This window comes from Nerophis lumbriciformis, linkage group LG25, assembly GCF_033978685.3.
Source record: "Nerophis lumbriciformis linkage group LG25, RoL_Nlum_v2.1, whole genome shotgun sequence".
Classification (NCBI taxonomy): Eukaryota; Metazoa; Chordata; class Actinopteri; order Syngnathiformes; family Syngnathidae; genus Nerophis; species Nerophis lumbriciformis.
This window is the reverse complement of record NC_084572.2, coordinates 30,882,241-30,902,905: the sequence shown is the minus strand read 5'-3', so window position 1 is coordinate 30,902,905 and position 20,665 is coordinate 30,882,241. Positions and strand designations below refer to the sequence as shown.

The window sequence follows — 20,665 nt, the reverse complement described above, 5'->3', positions numbered from 1 at the left end:
ACCCTTCTTTGTGCAACTTCAAATGTCGAACGAAGTTGGAAGTTGTTGCGTCTCCGTCTGTAATATTCGAACTGCGTGATTTGCATACCGCAATTCGTTTTTTGTTGACCAAGTCGTAGTTTTTATACCCGAACGAAACCAACTTTAACAATTGTTTATCCCTGGCACGTTGTTGGACAACTCTAGTTCATTGGTTGTCCTGCAATTTGATTGGATGAGAGCTGTGTGATGAAAACAACGTATATCTAATTTGATTGGCTGTTGTACTGACAGCACACCAGCTGACAGGAACAACACGCTGATAGACAGACGAAGAAAATGAAAAATACGAAGCGCTCCCAAATAACTTTTTAAGCTTTGGATTTTGGGGAAAGTGGCAAGTCATGTCAAGTCATGTCAAGTCAAAAGGCTCAAGTCCAAGTGAAGTCACAAGTCATTGATGTTAAAGTCTAAGTCGAGTTGCAAGTCTCTTCACATTTTGTCAAGTCGAGTCTAAAGTCATCAAATTCATGACTCGAGTCTGACTCGAGTCCAAGTCATGTGACTCGAGTCCACACCTCTGGTCAACAGCCATACAGGCCACACTGAGGGTGGCCGTATAAACAACTTTAACACTGTTACAAATATGCGCCACACTGTGAACCCACACCAAACAAAGAATGACAAACACATTTCGGGAGAACATCCGCACCGTAACACAACATAAACACAACAGAACAAATACCCAGAACCCCTTGCAGCACTAACTCTGAGACGCTACAATATACACCCCCCGCTACTCCCTACCCCCCCACTTTAATCCCGCCCACCTCAACCTCCTCATGTCCCAAATTCCAAGCTGCTGTTTTGAGGCATGCTAAAAAAAATAATGCACTTTGTGACTTCCATAATAAATATGGCAGTGCCATGTTGGCATTTTTTTTTCCATAACTTGAGTTGATTTATTTTGGAAAACCTTGTTACATTGTTTAATGCATCCAGCGGGGCATCACAACAAAATTAGGCATAATAATGTGTTAATTCCACGACTGTATATATCGGTATCGGTTGATATCGAAATCGGTAATTAATCGGCAAAAAAGCCATTATCGGACATCTCTATTCATAATCCCTATTCATGTTTTTTTCTTTTTTTACGCATTCTAAGTCGTGGCGAACCATGTAGCTAATGGGAGTACACTACAACGGCCAACAATAATCCATTTACATCTCATGACCTGAATATTAACCAAGTATTAGCGATATTGTTGTTACGTGCACTAACGCAAACAAACTACTTTTAGTGGTGCCGTGATCGCAAAGCGCTAACTAGCTTATACGGCTATATTGACATATTGAGCCAGTGAGCTGCTGTGTCGCCTCTGAGTAGGTGAAAGTTAGTTCTAGTTTATAAATCATGCCTTTTAAGTGGATAGTAGAAGGATGTAGACATAAATCGAGAAGTTGGTCAACTTTGACATTGAACTCAAACCCGGAGACACGAAAAGATGCTTGTTTGCGGCACCTTTTTTTTTTTTTCCTGTGTGAGGTTTATTACTAATGCTTCATCTTAACGGAAAGATATAAACATCCCATGCAGCTGAGATAGGCTCCAGCACCCCCCGGGACCCAGAAAGGGACAAGCGGTAGAAAATGGATGGATAGATGGATCAGTCGGCATCCTAGTGAGAGCAGACATTGTATATTCCTCTCATTAAAAGCCCCCAGTGTATATCTCGGGTATATCTCAAATTTATTAAAGTATGTCCACGCTTCCTCCGCTCCAGACAACCCCGTTTGTATGGCTGGTGTTAGTTAATGTGTATGTTAGTGTGCTATGGTGGTCATTTTTCCTATGGTCTGTGAACACACCGTGTCGGCGGAGAATGAACAAATGTATTGTGTGTCCAGAATTGAGGCACGGAGGCAGACGTGTGTGCACGGAGAAAATACTTGTTGGAATTGGGCCCGTTGTTATCATAAAATTGGCAATAAAAGTTAAAAAGAAAGTCAGACTTTGTTTTTGTTTTTTTCAGGACGCTACAATACTTTATTTAGTTAGGTGTGGCACCTATATGAAGCCCGTACATGAAGGAGAAACCCCTTAATGTAGTTCAACCGGATGTAGAGTGTAGCGCTTTTATTTTGAAGCCGGAAAAGTGTGTTATTGGTTTGAGAAAGTGTCTTGACTGTTTGCAATAAAAAAAAGTCTCCTTTCGACATCCTGCCGATCGTCTTTCATTTCTGTTGAGCTTTTATGTCATCTTACTTACTAAATCAGTCACTGTAACAATCTAAATGTCATGTTAAAGTTAAAGTTAAAGTACCAATGATTGTCACACACACACTAGGTGTGGCGAAATTATTCTCTGCATTTGACCCATCACCCTTGATCACCCCCTGGGAGTTGAGGGGAGCAGTGGGCAGCAGCGTTGGCCGCGCCCGGGAATCATTTTTGGTGATTTAACCCCCAATTCCAACCCTTGATACTGAGTGCCAAGCAGGGAGGTAACGGGTCCCATTTTTATAGTCTTTGGTATGACTCGGCCGGGGTTTGAACTCACAACCTACCAATCTCAGGGCGGACACTCTAACCACAAGGTCACTGCACCTTAACTGTAATCTGAACACGGAAGTGAAGCACCACCCACCTCTAGAACGACACGCGCAGCAGGCGTTTGCTGCAGGGATGTCGTCTCTTCTCACGACAAAAAAAAGGTCCTTTTATGTCGGGAGAACAAAGTGCTATGGCTTTGAGCCTGATATTTCCGTAAGGTAGACTTTATTTTGTCCATTTCTGCTCACTTCTGGCTCATTAGTAGCAAGTGAACTGCAGCCAAGTTCCTCCAGCTACAGCAGGAGGGTCAAAAAGGAAGTGTTCGCGTTAATCCGCCGTTAAAAAAATTAGCGCCGTTATTGAAATTTATAGTTAAGGCATTATCTTTGAAAGCCCATATATACTTACAGCATGTACAGTAGAAAAAACGGAGATGGATGTTTTTGGATGTTTTTTAGAGCGCTTAATAGGCGGAATAGAGCGACTCACACTGGCTCCATTATTAGCTGACTTTTGCTAGCGTTTATTTACAAATTAGAATGCATTAAAAAAAAGAAAACCACGTGTGTTCTTAGCCTACATAAGGATTGTGAATGATAGGCAAAATTCCAAAAAAAAGTACATCTTCCATTCAACCTCTTCTGGATCTTAAAGGGGAACATTATCACCAGACCTATGTAAGCGTCAATATATACCTTGATGTTGCAGAAAAAAGACCATATATTTTTTTAACCGATTTCCGAACTCTAAATGGGTGAATTTTGGCGAATTAAACGCCTTTCTATTATTCGCTCTCGTTGTGAATTCACATCGGGAAGCAATCCGCCATTTTCTCAAACACCGAGTCAAATCAGCTCTGTTATTTTCCGTATTTTCGACTGTTTTTTGTACCTTGGAGACATCATGCCTCGTCGGTGTGTTGTCGGAGGGTGTAACAACACGAACAGGGACGGATTCAAGTTGCACCAGTGGCCCAAAGATGCGAAAGTGGCAAGAAATTGGACATTTGTTCCGCACACTTTACCGACGAAAGCTATGCTACGACGGAGATGGCAAGAATGTGTGGATATCCTGCGACATTCAAAGCAGATGCATTTCCAACGATAAAGTCAAAGAAATCTGCCGCCAGACCCCCAGGAAAAGAGAGCGGATGAGGGTATGTCTACAGAATATATTAATTGATGAAAACTGGGCTGTCTGCACTCTCAAAGTGCATGTTGTTGCCAAATGTATTTCATATGCTGTAAACCTAGTTCATAGTTGTTAGTTTCCTTTAATGCCAAACAAACACATACCAATTGTTGTTTAGAAGGCGATCGCCGAATTCGTCCTCGCTTTCTCCCGTGTCGCTGGCTGTCGTGTCGTTTTCGTCGGTTTCGCTTGCATACGGTTCAAACCGATATGGCTCAATAGCTTCAGTTTCTTCTTCAATTTCGTTTTCGCTACCTGCCTCCACACTACAACCATCCGTTTCAATACATGCGTAATCTGTTGAATCGCTTAAGCCGCTCCGAATCTGAATCCGAGTTAATGTCGCTATACATTGCTGTTCTATCCGCCATGTTTGTTTGTATTGGCTTCACTATGTGACGTCACAGGAAAATGGACGGGTGTTTATAACGATGGTTAAAATCAGGCACTTTGAAGCTTTTTTTAGGGATATTGCATGATGGGTAAAATTTTGAAAAAAACTTAGAAAAATAAAATAAGCCACTGGGAACTGATTTTTAATGGTTTTAACCCTTCTGAAATTGTGATAATGTTCCCCTTTAAGAGAAGCTGCTGGAGCCTATCCCAGCTGACTCAAAGCGAGAAGCGGAGTCACCAAGGACGCTCTCATGATGACAAACATTCACATTTAGGCACAATTTACTCCTCCTTGAAGCCAACGTTCAGGTGCATGTTGAGCTCCACTCCAAAGACACGTTAAACACACGTAAACAAATGTGTTTTTTGTCCACTTCAAAGACAATTTGACACCAACGTCTTACGATGTTTTACAAAAAGGAAAATATTTACTCTTATGATCACTGTCATTATGCACTATGCCAACATACAAACCAACACTCCCACACACTTCCTCCTGGAAAACACATGCTGGGGACCAGTGTGAAAAACAAACACACACACACACACGCACACACGCACACACGCACACACACACACACACACACACACACACACACACACACACACACACAACAGGCTCTGGGAGTTCATTGTAATTCATAAATACAGAAGTCTCCCGTCAACGGGAACGGCGCAAGGAGGGATTTATTATTGTTTGTGTGCCTTTTCCTGCTGTTTATGTGTGAAGATGCGACTGGGGCGCTTAATAATTCAACATGACTGTCATAAATCACTCTTGTGCCGCGTCTCAGATGGAAAACTCCAGTCGGTACACTTCAATAACTGCGGCGAGCACGCTGCGTATTTGCTTCCTGAAGTGGAGCGCGTTCCCAAGCCTGGCATTGCTCATTGTGCACAATCGCAATACTTTTTCATATTTATATATATTTTTATTTGGGTGACTTGCAACCACTCGACACTAGGAATGCGGCGATATAAAAAGTTCTTATTGTGGTTATCATTACTACACAATAGAGATGTCCGATAATATCGGACTGCCGATATTATCGGCCGATAAATGCTTTAAAATGTAATGTCGGAAATTATCGGTATCGGTTTCAAAAAGTAACATTTATGACTTTTTAAAACGCAGCTGTACGGAGTGGTACACGGACGTAGGGAGAAGTACAGAGCGCCAATAAACCTTAAAGGCACTGTCTTTGCAATCACATAATATCTACAGCTTTTCACACACACACAAGTGAAAGCAAGGCATTAAAGTTAAAGTTAAAGTACCAATGATTGTCACACACACACACTAGGTGTGGCGAAATTATTCTCTGCATTTGACCCATCACCCTTGATCACCCCCTGGGAGGTGAGGGGAGCAGTGGGCAGCAGCGGTGGCCGCGCCCGGGAATCATTTTTGGTGATTCAACCCCCAAATCCAACCCTTAATGCTGAGTGCCAAGCAGGGAGGTAATGGGTCCCATTTTTATAGTCTTTGGTATGACTCGGCCGGGGTTTGAACTCACAACCTACCGATCTCAGGGCGGACACTCTAACCACTAGGCCACTGATGCAAGGCATACTTGGTCAACAGCCATACAGGTCACACTGAGGGTGGCCGTATAAACAACTTTAACACTGTTACAAATATGCATTTCGGGAGAACATCCCCACCGTAACACAATAGAACAAATACCCAGAACCCCTTGCAGCACTAACTCTTCCGGGACACTACAATATACACCCCCCCGCCCCCACCTCAACCAACCCGCCCCAACCCCGCCCACCTAAACCTCCTCATGCCCCAGCATGTCCCAAATTCCAAGCTGCTGTTTTGAGGCACGTTAAAAAAAATAATGCACTTTGTGACTTCAATAATAAATATGGCAGTGCCATGTTGGCATTTTTCCCCACAACTTGAGTTGATTTATTTTGTAAAACCTTGTTACATTGTTTAATGCATCCAGCGGGGCATCACAACAAAATTAGGCATACTAATGTGTTAATTCCACGACTGTATTTATCGGTATCGGTTGATATCGGAATCGGTGATTAAGAGTTGGACAATATCGGAATATCGGATATTGGCAAAAAAGCCATTATCGGACATCTCTACTACACAATATTGTTGGACGTGCACAAAAAGTACTTTCGGCCCTCGATCAAACGTTTTTAGACCAAGGGCAAAAAGTTTGGACACCGCTGATCTACCGCATGGTGATGTAGCACACAAAGTATATTTACAGTCAGTCCTATCATCTTCTTTTTGTCACTAAAAAAACCCCGAGGACATGACCTCTGTGTCTTCAATGGTAGTTACGGCCACGAGTGTGTCAGTGCGCCAATTCAGTAGGTAAGGTTGTATTTTTGCTCATTCCTGTGAGAATCCTGCGTGTGACTGAAGCATTATCCGCATGCATGCTCAAACAACCACCATGTAGCATCTATGAGCAGATAATACTGTATCCTCTCTTTCTCTTTCGGGCTTATCAGGTCGGTAGTGCGTTTCTTCTCTCACACTGCGGCAAAAACTAAGCCAAAACGACTGGACATTAGGCACACTCACCTGTTCGGTCAGCAGGTGTAGTTGCCGACCGCGAGGGTCTCGTTTGCAGATGTTTCGCGCGGGGGCGACCACCGCGCACACGCACCTGCCGTCCGGGTCTGAGGCGGTGCTGTAGACCTGCCACACCTCCTCTGAGCCCGGGTACAAACCCTGCAAACACACACTTTTCTCTCAACTCGGCACAATACAAGGAGGCTGGAAACAATCATTACACAATGTTTCTTATCACATATTGGGAGTGTGCTAGAAACGTTGTTGGCTAATTGTGCTCCTGTTTAAATCATCGCACTCATACATACACTGGGAATCTCTCGCAGCTAAAATAAGCTCTCCCTCGAGTCTCTTAGCGGGACGTTTGGCCAGGACGCGTCTGTCGTCCTCACGTCCAACTGGAGCCAATGTTGCGTTCAAAAAAAAAGCTTCCACTTCATTATGGAATCTATCTGTGGGATTATTTTTGTCCATCGTTCTTATTCTTCCACACCAAACTCCTCCATGTATGCCTTTACGGAACTTGCTCCTAAACGGGTCTCCATCAAAGAGTTCCCAACAAAGTAAAACAAACACACGTCTTGCTGAGGGTTCTACCAGATATTTTTTCAAAATGATATTGTGTAAAAATCCTCACAAATGCCTCGTGTAGCTCATTTGATGCGAGATAACCAGACTTTGCAGCGCACGCTGACCGAGATAAGCAACATTGTTCAAAAAAAGGCCAGCGATCCTAGACTGATATTAGTTGGTAAAAAAATATATAATTATACAGTATACAACTGATGTCTTACGTTGTTATGATATCTTAAGTTGTTTTTTATTTTAAAATAAAATTGAGAGAACAAATTTTCCATGGGTGCACAAAAAAAAATCGATTCACATCCGGACCGCAATTTTTATGTATCCTGATTCTAAAATCGATTCATCATTTTAAAAATTGTTTGAAAAAAAATAAAAATTGTGTGAGTCAAAAATTTAAAACATGTTTTTAGGCCATTCTTATTCATCCCGATTCTAAATTGATTCATAATTTTCAAAAATCGATTAAAAAATAAACTATATATATATATATACGGTACACTGTATGTATGTGTTTTTTTTAAGAATGCCACAAATACATTAGCCTTTTTCCACCTCAAACAAAAAGGCTAAAACAGATCAACAAAATAAGGTTGGAAGGTTGGGACGTTCAAACTTGAATACTTAAGAGCAGGAGAGTCCAAATTGAAAAGTGCTAAAAGCATGCAAAGGCACTTTTTGTTTATTTATTCATTTATTTATAAATGATAAAAACAGACATTATATATATTTAAAGACAAAACTTTTTGTCAACTTTGTGTTATAGCTAGCTATTGTATTATATTAGGACAGTACCTATATGTACAAAAAAGTAATATATGTATATATATATATATATATATATATATATATATAGATATAAATGTATATATACGTGTATGTATATATATATATATATATGCATAGATACATACATACATATATACACACACACATATATATATATATATATATATATATATATATATATATATATACACACACAGATACATATATATGTATATATACACATACATACATATATATACACATACATATATTGTGAATTAATTTTTTTGTGCATCCCTAATATTTAGAATAAATAAATAATCGTTTTTAAAACAAGGAGGTGAAATTGGATAATTCCTGCCAAATTATTTCTCATGACAAAACTAATGTGCTGCGACCCCAGTGGGTCGAAATCCCCAGAGTATACAACCCCTGGCAAAAATGATGGAATCAGCAGTCTTGGAGGATGTTCATTCATTTGTTTCATTTTGTAGAAAAAAGCAGATGACAAACATGACACAAAACTATAATCATTTGAAATGGCAACTTTCTGGCTTTCAGGAACACTAAAATAAATTAAGAAAAGAAACTGTGGTAGTCAGTACCAGTTTAACTTTTAGATTCAGCAGAGTGAAAAAAATATGGTATCATGACAAACAAACAACCAAAAAAACTCTACAACCCACCACTAGTACTTTGTTGCACCACCTCTGGCTTTTAGAACAGTTTGAAGTCTCTGAGGTATGGACTTAACCACCTCTGACTTTTAGAACAGTTTGAAGTCTCTGAGGTCTGCACTTAACCACCTCTGACTTTTAGAACAGTTTGAAGTCTCTGAGGTATGGACTTAACGAGTGACAAACAGAACTCTTCATCAACCTTCCTCCAACTTTCTCTGATTGCTGTTGTCAGACCAGCTTTGCATGTTGGAGTCCTGTCTTGGACCATTGTCTTCTATTTCCACCACACATTTTACATTGGACTGACATCTTTCTTCACTGGAGGTTTTTACACTATTTGTTCTGTGGCAAGATGCATTATCATGTAGAAGAATGATGTCATCGTCCCCAAACATCCTTTCCATCGATGGAATACGAGACACAAAGTAAACGTGTGCATTTATTGTGTTGACGGCCATCGTTACCTGACATGCAGCACATATCATCAATGACTGTGGAAATGTGCACCTTTTCTTCAGGCAGTCGTCTTCATAAATCTCATTGGAGCCAAAACCAAAGAAAAGTTCCAGCATCATCATCACTTTGTCCAAAGCAGATTCATCCCATTCATCACTGAATATGACTTTCATCCAGTCATCCATAGTCCACGGTTGCTTTTCCTGAGCCCATTGGAACCTTGTGTTTTATGTTTAGATGTTAATGATAGCTTTCCTTTAGCTTTTTTTGTATCTAAATCCTGTTTCCTTTCGGCGCTTTCTTACAGTTCGTTGACTTTCCGCCCAATTCTTCTTCTTTTTTCTGTTTTCAAGACATATTGTTTGAAGTTTTCTGAGATGTTCCTTGGTCTACCAGTATGCTTGCCTGTTACAACCTTCCCATGTTGTTAGTACTTGCTCTACGTTATACACACAGCTGACTGAAAACAAGCAACATATTTTGCAACATTTTACCTTCTTGAAGAAGTATGGTAATCATCTCCTTTATTTCAATCAACATCTCTGGTCTTGTAGCCATGATTCATGTCAATCCCCCTGCTGCAACAGCTCTCCAAGGTGAGAACATTCCTTTTTAACTGCAGATTAAATCTGATGCAGGTGTTAGCTTCGGAAATTAAAATTTACAAGGCGAGTCCTCAGAATTTAGTAATTCCAAAATAGTTTCACGCCAAAATGTTTACTGGCTACCACAATTTTTTTTTCTTGATTCCTTTTAGTGTTTCTAGAAGCCAGAAAGTTGCTATTTCAAAATGATGATAGTTGTGTTATCTGCTTTTGTCAACAAAATTAAACAAGTGAATGAACATCCTCCAAGACTGCTGATTCTAACACTTTTTCCAGAGGTAGTATTAAAAAAAAGTCCCACTAAAATTATTGGGGATCCAAAAATGCCCCACTCATAAAAGTGTTAAAAATAATCATACATTTTCCTTTACGGTACTTTTAATATTTAAGCCTTGAGATCAACTTCAGATCTATCCGTTGATTATAAGTTTTTAACATTTTTATGTATAATTTATGCCCTTTTTGTGAAAGAAAACTTTTGTTTTTTATATGGCGAACGCACAAAATATGCAATATTTACTCCCCCCCCCAAAAAAAAACCCGTTATGGTGGAATATTTGATGTGAGGTAATTGAAGCCTTAAATAGTTCAATAATTCATATCGACATTTATTTTAATTCTTTTTTTAATTTTTTAACAATGACAGGTTATAAAAAAACAAATCCCACTAAGATTCTTAGAGATCCAAAAGGGTCCCACTCATCACAGTGTTAAAAACAAGTCACATACTTGGAAAATGTAGTAAGCTAAGCTACAAGTTACTCACGATTAAATGTACAGGGGAAGCTATCCCCAGAAAATTGTAGAAAGCTACACTACAAGTTAGATGGCAAAAGTAGCTTGTAACATCAAAGGTACATTTAACAGCATTTCTATTTATGGTCCCACATGTATAATACCAATGTTCATGTCACCGAGATTGTACCCAATAAGGGTCCATTACTATTAACTATCTGTCATTTAGCTGGGGACACCCTACAACTACATCGAGGGGTCCTCGCACCCCACTGTATGTATTTATTTAGTTTGCCTTTTCTTTGGCCCACCCCTATAATGTTATTCACTTTCTCTCCCTACAGTAAAAAAACAGCATCTATCAATATCTTGACAAAAAAAAACAATGACTTGTGCGTTGTTTGGGAACAGTTGGTAGTGCAATATATGTATCTGTACAGTAATCTATTTATTTGTATCTGCACCTTATTGCTCTTTTATCCTGCACTAAAACAAGCTAGTGCAAAAATGTTGTTCTTATCTGTACTGTAAAGTTCAAATTTGAATGACAATAAAAGGAAGTCTAAGTAATGGTTATGAGCAGTAAAACTTTACATGAACTCAACTCAACTTAATGTTTGTTCCTAAATTTGTGTTCCATGTCTTCGATGAAGAGAGCAGTTATAATTTTGGTTTACAGAGTAAACAATGGCCAAAACTAAGGTTTTCTCTAAACGCATACATTTGTCTAAATATGGCCAAGAACGGTTTCCTGCATGTCGTCTTCATCACTAAAGGAAATATCTAATCTGCGGGAAAGAATTTCTCTGCCATTTTTGAGTATGTTTTTTTGTTTTGTTTTGAGTGGTCACCTCGAAACGTCCCTCTGTCTCGGAGTCCCTCCCACCCAATCTTGTCTTTGATCGGCCAGTCCGTAATGTTTCGCCCTAACTTTAGCCCATTGTGACTCATCATACGAACGCCAACCAATCATCATGGATTTTCTCCGTATGTATGTATGTTCTCATTCATCCAGGTCATTGTATTTTCTCCATTTTTTGGAGGCTTGGAATTATAGCCTATTTTTTATTTTTGTAGCGATTAACTTAGATGTAAGCTACCTCGCTACATGGGTCTAAAAGTAGCTAAGCTACAAGAAAAGCTACTCGTTAAAAAAGTAGCTAACAGCTACTGGAAAATGTAGCTCAGCTACGTAGCTTGTTACTGCCCATCACTGCATATACATACATGCATATTTATATTTATATATATATATTTAAATATTAATATATAATTAATATATAAATAAATAAAAAATAAATAAAAATTCTACTTAAATCCCTTAAACAACTTCAGATCTATCCTTTGATTATACAGTTTTATTATTTTTTCTTCTTGTGGTCAAAAACACAAAATGTGCAATATCCCTCCCTAAAAAAATCGAGGTGGAATAGTTTATATGAAGTAATTGGAGCCTTAAATAATTCATATAAACATTGATTTTGATTCATTATTCAGCAATTAGTTTTTATTTTTTATTTTTTTTGAAGTATGATGTTATATATGTCAACAAAATTACTTTTTAAAAAATGGGCCAACAAGGTTTTTGTTGTCTGACTGTGACACCAATGTGAGCCTAAAATGTACAAAAACACAACACTACTAACTGTCAAAAGTGTCACTGAGGTGCCTCACTCCGCCTCTGACAAGTCCATCTGTCCTTGGCTAACATTTGCGCGTGTGTGTGTGTGTGTGTGTGTGTGTGTGTGTGTGTGTGTGTGTGCGTGCGTGTGACTTTGCTGAACTCGGAGCAGCTGCGCGGCGCCTCTCCAGAGCCAGAAAGTTAAATCATGCAAAGAAGCCCAAATATGAACAGGGGTAGAGAAAAAAACACACAAACTGTGTGCGTGTGTGGAGGTTGACAGCATCTACATGGGTTGTCAAGGTTTGTTGTTGCTATGGTAACAAATAGCCAGATGTGTCATGGGTAAGTCAGCCTTCCCAGAGAAATAAATAAATAAATCACCCTGGTATAATTTGTTTGCGCACAAACTGATGATTGATTTTTCGGAAATACAAGCCAGCTCCTGCGAAAAGTCTTACCTCTAATGGACGCCTGGTATTCGCTTCAGTTGAGTAACCTGGCCACTCAATGAAGAACTACAGTATTTGTTGAGCTTTTATGAATATACTGTCATTGGCCACTTCAATAGGTACACCTGCCCAGTCTAACAGGCTACAGTATCATAATAATAACTAGAAGAGGCAATTCCCAAAGGAATTGCATTTGAATGCTCCAATGCTGAAGTTGAAGTGAAATGCTGATAGAATGTCGTATGAATGTAAGAATAGTTTGAATGTTGGAATGGTTCGAATGTTGAAGAGTTTGAATTTCCAGGAAAACTGGAATTTGGTTTGGAACTTGGAAAAGTGTTGGTTGGATGAGTGGAATGTGTTGATGTTGGAATGGTTTGAATAGGTAAAAAAAATGTGGGGATTATGGAAGTGTGAAAAATGGATAATTCATTTTGAATGGGGAAAATGTCCCTGAAAACTGGGAATTCTTGGAAATCCGGGAATTTTTTTTTAATTGTTGAAGGAGAGCACACAATTTTTAACGGGCTGAATATTTTGAAGTTGGAACGGTTTGAATCGGATAAAAAAATTGGGAGTTGTGTAACTTTGAAAAATTTTGCCATTCTTTTCAATGGGAATTTCATGGAAATTTGGGAATTTTTTAGAAAAATGCTAAAAGAAAAACAACAACTTGTTGAACAATGGTTGGTGTTGGAATTTTTCAAATTGGTCGAGAAATGTTGAAGTAGTAACATTTTTAATTGAGAAATTGTATCACGGAATTCCTGGAATTTCGGGAAAACTGGGAATTTTCCAGTTCCTAAACCAACTTTCTTTTTTGTCCTGATTAAGAGGAATTATTTGACAGTGGAACTGTTGAAGTAGGTTGAAAAATGTGGACGGAGTAGTCGACAGAAAAAAGGGTGAAAAAAGGGTTTGAAAAAAACGGGAATTCTGGAAATTCCTGGAATTTTTTTCAACTTGAAAAAAACAATAGTTTGAATGTCCAGGATGGTAGAATTAATTGAAGGTGGAATGGTTTGAATCGGTTGAAAAATTTACAAATGGTGGAAGTCTGAAAAATGGCCCATTCATTTTGATTGGGAAAAATGTCACGGAAAACCTGGAATTCTGGGAATTTTTGGAATGTGTCAAGTATGTGTATTCGCGATTCCCGAATAGGCTGAACAGTTTGAAGTTGGAACGGTTTGAATCTGATAAAAAATTGGGGAGTTGTGTAACTTTGAAAAATGTGCCATTCTTTTCAACGGGAATTTCATGGAAATTTGGGAATTTTAAGAAAAATGCTAAAAAACTTGTTGAACAATGGTTGGTGCTGGAATTTTTTCAAATCGGTCGAGAAATGTTGAAGTAGTAACATTTTTAATTGAGGAATGGTATTACGGAATTCCTGGAATTTCGGGAAAACCGGGAATTTTTCCAGTTCCAAAAACAAGTTTGTTTTTGGTCCTGATTAAGAGGAATGATTTGACAGTGGAACTGTTGAAGTGGGTTGAAAAATGTGGACGGAGTAGTCGACAGAAAAAAGGGTTTAAAAAAATGGGTATTCCTGGAATTTTTTGGAACTTGAAAAAAACGATAGTTTGAATGTTCAGGATGGTAGAATGTATTGAAGGTGGAATGGTTTGAATCGGTTGAAAAATTTGCAAATGGTGGAAGTTTGAAAAATGGCCCATTCATTTTGAATAGGAAAAATGTCCCGGAAAAACTGGAATTCTGGGAAATCTGGGAATTTTTGGAATGTGTCTAGTATGTGTATTCGCGATTCCTGAATAGTCTGAACAGTTTGAAGTTGGAACTGTTTGAATCGGGTGAAAATTGTAAGGTAGAGCGCGCCAAAATCTGGAGAAGAAGAATAATAATAAATAGATGAATTTTGGTGTAGAAAACCATATGTGTGAATGCTTTGGAGCATTCACACAATAATAATAATACTGATAATAATGGTGGAAGAAAATCTGGATCTGTTGTATCGTCTGACATGAATGCATCATGAAAGAATAATGAACTTGCATAGTGTGTGTGTGAGTGTGTGTGTGTATAATACATACACTGACGATGCGCTCATGGTTCCCCTCAGGGGAGATGACGGTTCCGTTGAGTCCGACCAGGGAAGGCAGCGTCTGGGACATCCAGTTGGTGACCATGGCCATGGTGCTGAGCACGGCGCCGATCTTTAACATGGGCACGCTCATCTTGACACACACACACACACACGCTCACACACACACACACAACAGCTGGTCGAGGTGTTCCAAACTGTTGACAGCGGCAGTCCCGCTGATTGAAATCAAATGTTACTTTTCAGCTCCAAGTGTCCAAAAACGGACGGTTTCGATCCTGACGTGTCCATGGGAAGAAGACGCCGCCCCCCCATCCCACCCCGCTGAGCACAGGAAGCGTGTCCTGGATGGCGTCCTGTCTGGCAGGAGGATGCTGCGAGATGCTCTCATGGATTCTCTCTCTCTCTCCGCCTTTCTCTCAGACACTCGCCCATCCCTTGCTCTCCTCCTCCTTCCAAAGCGCCATCGTCAACCTGAGATGTGACGTCAAAAAGACAAAACATGTGCCCTCCTTTCTTCTTATTATTATCTCGCTGCCTCGAATAGTCAAGCCCTGCCTCCCTTCGTCCTCCTTTTGTGGCCCTGCAGCCTCCTTCCTGTCCTTCTCTCTGCCCTCACATATTGATTGATTGCCTGCGAGAGAGCCCGATGCTGTGAATTGATCAGCTGCTGCTCTGTCATTATGCATGGTGTGTGTGTGTGTGTGTGTGCGTGTTGTTTTGCAGCTCAGGAGCCTCTGACTGGTGCAACACTGCCACCTAGTGGACAAAAGGGATGAAGATGATGGGTGGACAGTACATAAAGTGGGAGTCGTTGCTAAGTGGCGCTTGATTAAAGATCATCTTCTAGTCCAGGGGTGCATAAAATTTTACACTGGGGGCCACACACTGGAAAATAAAAAGCCATTTTGATGATCAACACCGTTACAATATATACATTGTTTTAAGCTTTAGGGCTCCCCTCATGTTTGGTCCCAGAGAGTTCTGTCATAAAAATAACCTATATATTATTGTATTCTTTTATTCAACGTTTAAATCTCTCGATCAACTTCAGGTCAGTCTATAGATATAAAGTGTTGTTGTTTTTACATGTTTTATGCCCTTTTTGTAAAAACCCTGTTTTACAAACACACAAAATATGCAATATTTCCCCCCGCCCACCAAAAATGTTTTATTGTTTAAAAAGAAATATCCCACTAAAATTATTGGGGATCCAAAAGATCCCCACTCATAAAATTGTTTAAAAATATATCATAATTTTTTGTAAAACTCGAGATCCACTTTAGATCTATTTGTTTAAGTTTGTATCATTCTTATGTATAATTTGTTTAATTTATGACCTTTTGGTCAAAAAAGCTTATACGGCAAATACACAAAATACGCAATATTTTCTCCCCCAAAAAATTCAATTGATGTGAAGTAATTGAAACCTAAATAAGTCAATAATTCATATCAACATTGATTTTAATCTTTTTTTTTTTTTTTTTTTAATAACAATGGTAGTTAAAAAAATCCCACTAAAATTCTAAGGGATCCAAAATGGTCCCACTCATAAAAGTGTTTAAAAAAGTCACTTGCATATATACATATACATACACACACACACATATATATATATATATATATATATATATATATATACATACACACATATACACACATACTGTATGTATATATATATATATATGTACACATACAGTGTATATATATATATATATAAATATATATTCACATACATACATATATAATATATATATATATACATAATATATATATAAATATATATATATATTCACATACATACATATATATATACATACACATATACATACACACACACATATACATATACATATACACACATTATACATACATACATACATACATACATATATATATACATACATATATAATATATATATATATATACATAATATATATATATACATAATATATATATAAATATATATATATATATACACATACATACATATATATATATACATACACATATACATATACACACACATGTATATATACATATACACACACACATACATACATACATACATACATACATACATACATATATATATATATATATATATATATATATATATATATATATATATATATATATATATATATACTTCAGATCTATTCGCCGAATATACGTTTTTATTATTCTTTTATGTTTTATGCCCTTTTTGTCAAAACACTGTTTTTTTATAGCAAAAACACAGAATGTGCAATATCCTATTTTCTCTGTTTCTCTTTTTTTTCTACTTTCAACACTTATGTCTCTAGATCAACTTCAGATATATCGTCAATTATATGTAGTTTTTTAGTGTTTGTTTTATGCCCTTTTTGTAAAAAAAAACATGTTTTTTTTATATGGCAAACACACAAAACATGCAACATTGATGTGAAGTAATTGAAGCTTTGAATAGGTCAATAATTCATTACAACATTGATTTTAATTCATTATTATTTTTTGACCAACGACAGCTTTAAAGCTTTATAGGGTCAACATTGCAACGTTTTCTCGCAACATTTCACCTGTTTGCTCTTTTATTCCAATTGTATTAAATGACAGTGTGCCATAAGTAACAAAACTGTGATGATAACCATTAAACAGGCAATTAAAAACAAGTTTTCGGGGGAATAAAATACACCAAACAGGTGCACATGCACAACAACGTATCTTGTAAAATACTTCAGCTAAGTGTTTTTTTTGTGACGGCAACAAGTAACGATGTTATATGATGCCACTGACTGTCATACAAGCCAAAAACAACTGTGAATATTAAAAAGTAATAGGATATAACGCTCAGTGTTAACTAATTTTAAGTGAGGAAACTCAGCAGGCACATGAAACAACGTTAAGAACTTGTCGAATTAGGTCCTGACGTTGAGCAACTCAAACTTTACATTGAAACAACATGCTTTTGGACGACGTTTAATCAATGTCTGGTTCTGACGTTGATTTGACCTTGAATTTTGGTCATTTTCCAACCAATATTTTACAACACAAATACAACACTGAAACAACATGCTTTTTGATGACGGTTATTCAACGTCAGGTTGTGACGTTGATTTGACCATTAAAATTTGATAATTTTCCAACCAACATTGTAAATCCAACGTTAGACACCAACGTTGTCTCAGTTTACAAATACAACTATTTTGCGACATTGTTTCAAAGTCAGTTTTAAAGGACATGCGCGTATAATCAACATTGTATCAATGTCTTCTGCCAGCTGGGACTAGCGCCGTTATTTTCGGTGGTAATTAGTAATCTAACGCATTATTTTTTATATTTAGTAACTCAGTTACCGTTACTACATGATGCGTTACTACATAAAAAAATAACGTAAAATAACGCAGTATCAGCTAGAAACAGAAGATCTGAGTGTGTTTTATTGGAGCGCTGCGGTGTCGTCCTTCTGTGTCACAAGGAAAAGAAAAGGCGTGCTTTGCGTGGGTGGGGTTGGGGGGGCTCCCAGACCGTAGTTGAGGAGCGCAGGGGAGACGTCCCTCCAGGGCCTATGTACTTCGGGGCTAACAACCTTCACTTTACCCGGCAGTGGGTCTTTACAGCTCCGGACTCGAGGGTGAATGACGAGACCGGCGGTTTGTTGCAACTTTGTGAATTTATCGGTGTCTTGCACGCAGCCATCCACCAAGCTAGAGCACCTGCACGCACTCACTGTTGCCACTCACCTCACATGTGTCATATCTTAAATGGACACACACACACACATACTCTACTCTCATAACAACTAACAAGACATCATGGCGAAGCCAGAAGTCGAGTTTCTTAACATAGAGATATTCTCAATACTTTTCTTTTGTCGAGCACAAAGAAAATAACATTTTAGTTAAATGTAAGTTGTGTCTTGGATCAAAGATCCTATTTACTTAAAGTTAAAGTACCATTATGTTGCAGCTATTTAAAATAGTTTTGTCAATTTGTTCTGGCCTGAAATAAATTGGCCCTTTGAAACATATCTTTGTTTTTGTGTGTTGTATGTAGACCACATTGCTTTCTGAGTTCCGTGATGCAAATGCATGTCAAGTTGATCAACAGATTGTATTATTCTCCAGTGCAATAACAGTACTGAAATGAAGGCTAAAAGGGCATTAATGGGAGCCTTAAAAAAAAAAGGAAAAAAAAGAAGTAACTAAATAGTTACTTTTCACAGTAACGCATTACTTTTTGGTGTAAGTAACTGAGTTAGTAACTGAGGTACTTTTGAAATAAAGTAACTAGTTACTGGTTTTCAGTAACTAACCCAACACTGCTGGGTAGTGACACTTACTGTCAAAGAAAAAGTTCACCTGACATTTTCAGCCCCAAAGCGAAGTCCAATTTCTCTGCATGTGATTACTTTTAAATTTGTATCGGTTTTTTTTTGCACTTGGACGTGTTTTTTTTTTTTTTGCAGCCTTCTTACCGCACGAGGAGATCAAGCAGCTCAAAATGTCCATGACTTTGTTGACTGTTACTTAAGTACACTGTCACTTCCTTATGTGTGTTTTGGCGCAAATTAGAAAATATTAATACGAACGTTCCGATATTTTCATCACCACTGTAACTTCACAAACCTCCTGCCTTCGCTTGTGGATGATGGGAGTGCTTCCTTCCCATTGCGTCTTTATGATGCATGCAAACAAAAAAACAGAAACATGAATGAAAGCGAAATCATTTGTTATCTATACACTATAATATTTATATAATAATAAATATACAATGCAACAAAAAATTAAGAGCATTAGAATTGACAATACCGATCTAGTATCGGGCTTGCGTCGGTACGATAGCGATAACATCCTGGTATCGATAAGATCAACATGACTCGATCCACTCACCTGGAGCATTCTCGACAGCCACTTTATTAGGCACACTTGGGCGAGCTCGGTAAGAAAAAAAATACTTTCTTTGAGGGAAGCAATCTTCTTTTCTTCGTAGCTGGAACATCCTAAATAATTATTTATCGTTGTGTAGACATAAATATATATGTAATTAGAAATATATGCACCTGGAGTCCACAAGATGGCGAGGCTAACCAGTACTACTCGTGCTAACAAGTTCATTTTCCGAGTCGAGTCATGTTACAACACACTCACGAACTGAACATTAATCATATTAAAAACTTGGTTTTGTTTGATTCTGAAGAAAGCTTATTTAATAATTTATCCGCAAAGCACAGCAGTTAGTTAGCCGGTTAACTCGTTCAATGCTGCTCTTTATTTTTTGTAGTGGACCCCGGCGGCGCCTGATTATAAATCTGCGTCGAACCTTAAAATATCTCATTCGGTACATACTTGACGTTAGAGGGCACAAAACGCATTAAAATTCTGATTTTGACACACAAAATTTAAATTTGCATTTTTAACAAACTGTACGCTACACGCTTCTTAAGCTAACGTTAGGACATCGCCCACTATTATTACTTACGTAATTAATTTATGAACAAAAACATAATTGAAGGGGTATGATATTAACTCATTAAACACACATTATACTTGATTATCATAGCATGTGTCGCTATGAAGCAGTTATTAAAAGTGTTAGGCAAATTTCAGGACACCAATTTTTACCAAATATGGTCAGACACCGGGGGTCCAAAGTGTGGCCCTAAATACTAAACTACTATTACAAAAAAAAAAACGTAAAAAATTTGAATAATAGTGTCGATAATAATAACACAACACTACCATGTAGGCTGGTTTTTTTAATGTTTTTTTTTTTTAAACTATCATTGCTAAAAAAATTAAAAAAAGAATCAAAATCAATGTTATGAATTATTGGCCTATTCAAGGCTTCAGTTCACTTCACATCAAGTATTCCATTTTCAAATATTTTTGGGAAAAAAATATTATATCGCATATTTTGTGTTTAAAAAAAAACCTTAAGTTGTATTCAACAAAAAGGACATAAAACAAAAACAAAAATTATAAAAACTGGCGAATTGATCTGAAGTTGAGCTTAAGAAGTGATTCTCAAACAGTTTTACTGTTTAAACT

General features: G+C 37.8%; 1 protein-coding gene across 3 annotated transcripts in view; it reads right to left on the bottom strand.

The window, feature by feature from the left end:
• The window catches only part of LOC133621808 (noelin-2-like), a 57,486-nt gene extending 37,640 nt beyond the window's left edge, over window positions 1-19,846 (bottom strand). For 2 of the 3 annotated variants that reach the window (XR_009817698.2, XM_061984179.1), the window contains exons 1-2: window positions 14,625-15,383; window positions 6,681-6,830 (exon numbers count right to left, since the gene is read on the bottom strand). Coding sequence is in view for 2 of the 3 variants with exons in the window: in XM_061984179.1 (XP_061840163.1) it covers window positions 6,681-6,830; window positions 14,625-14,768 (294 nt within the window). In the remaining variant the exon portion in view is untranslated. Of the gene's footprint in view, window positions 1-6,680; window positions 6,831-14,624; window positions 15,384-19,243; window positions 19,292-19,507; window positions 19,608-19,677 lie in introns of those variants that run through there. The other variant, XM_061984182.1, reaches the window with a different exon arrangement.
• Window positions 19,847-20,665: the final 819 nt, after the last annotated feature.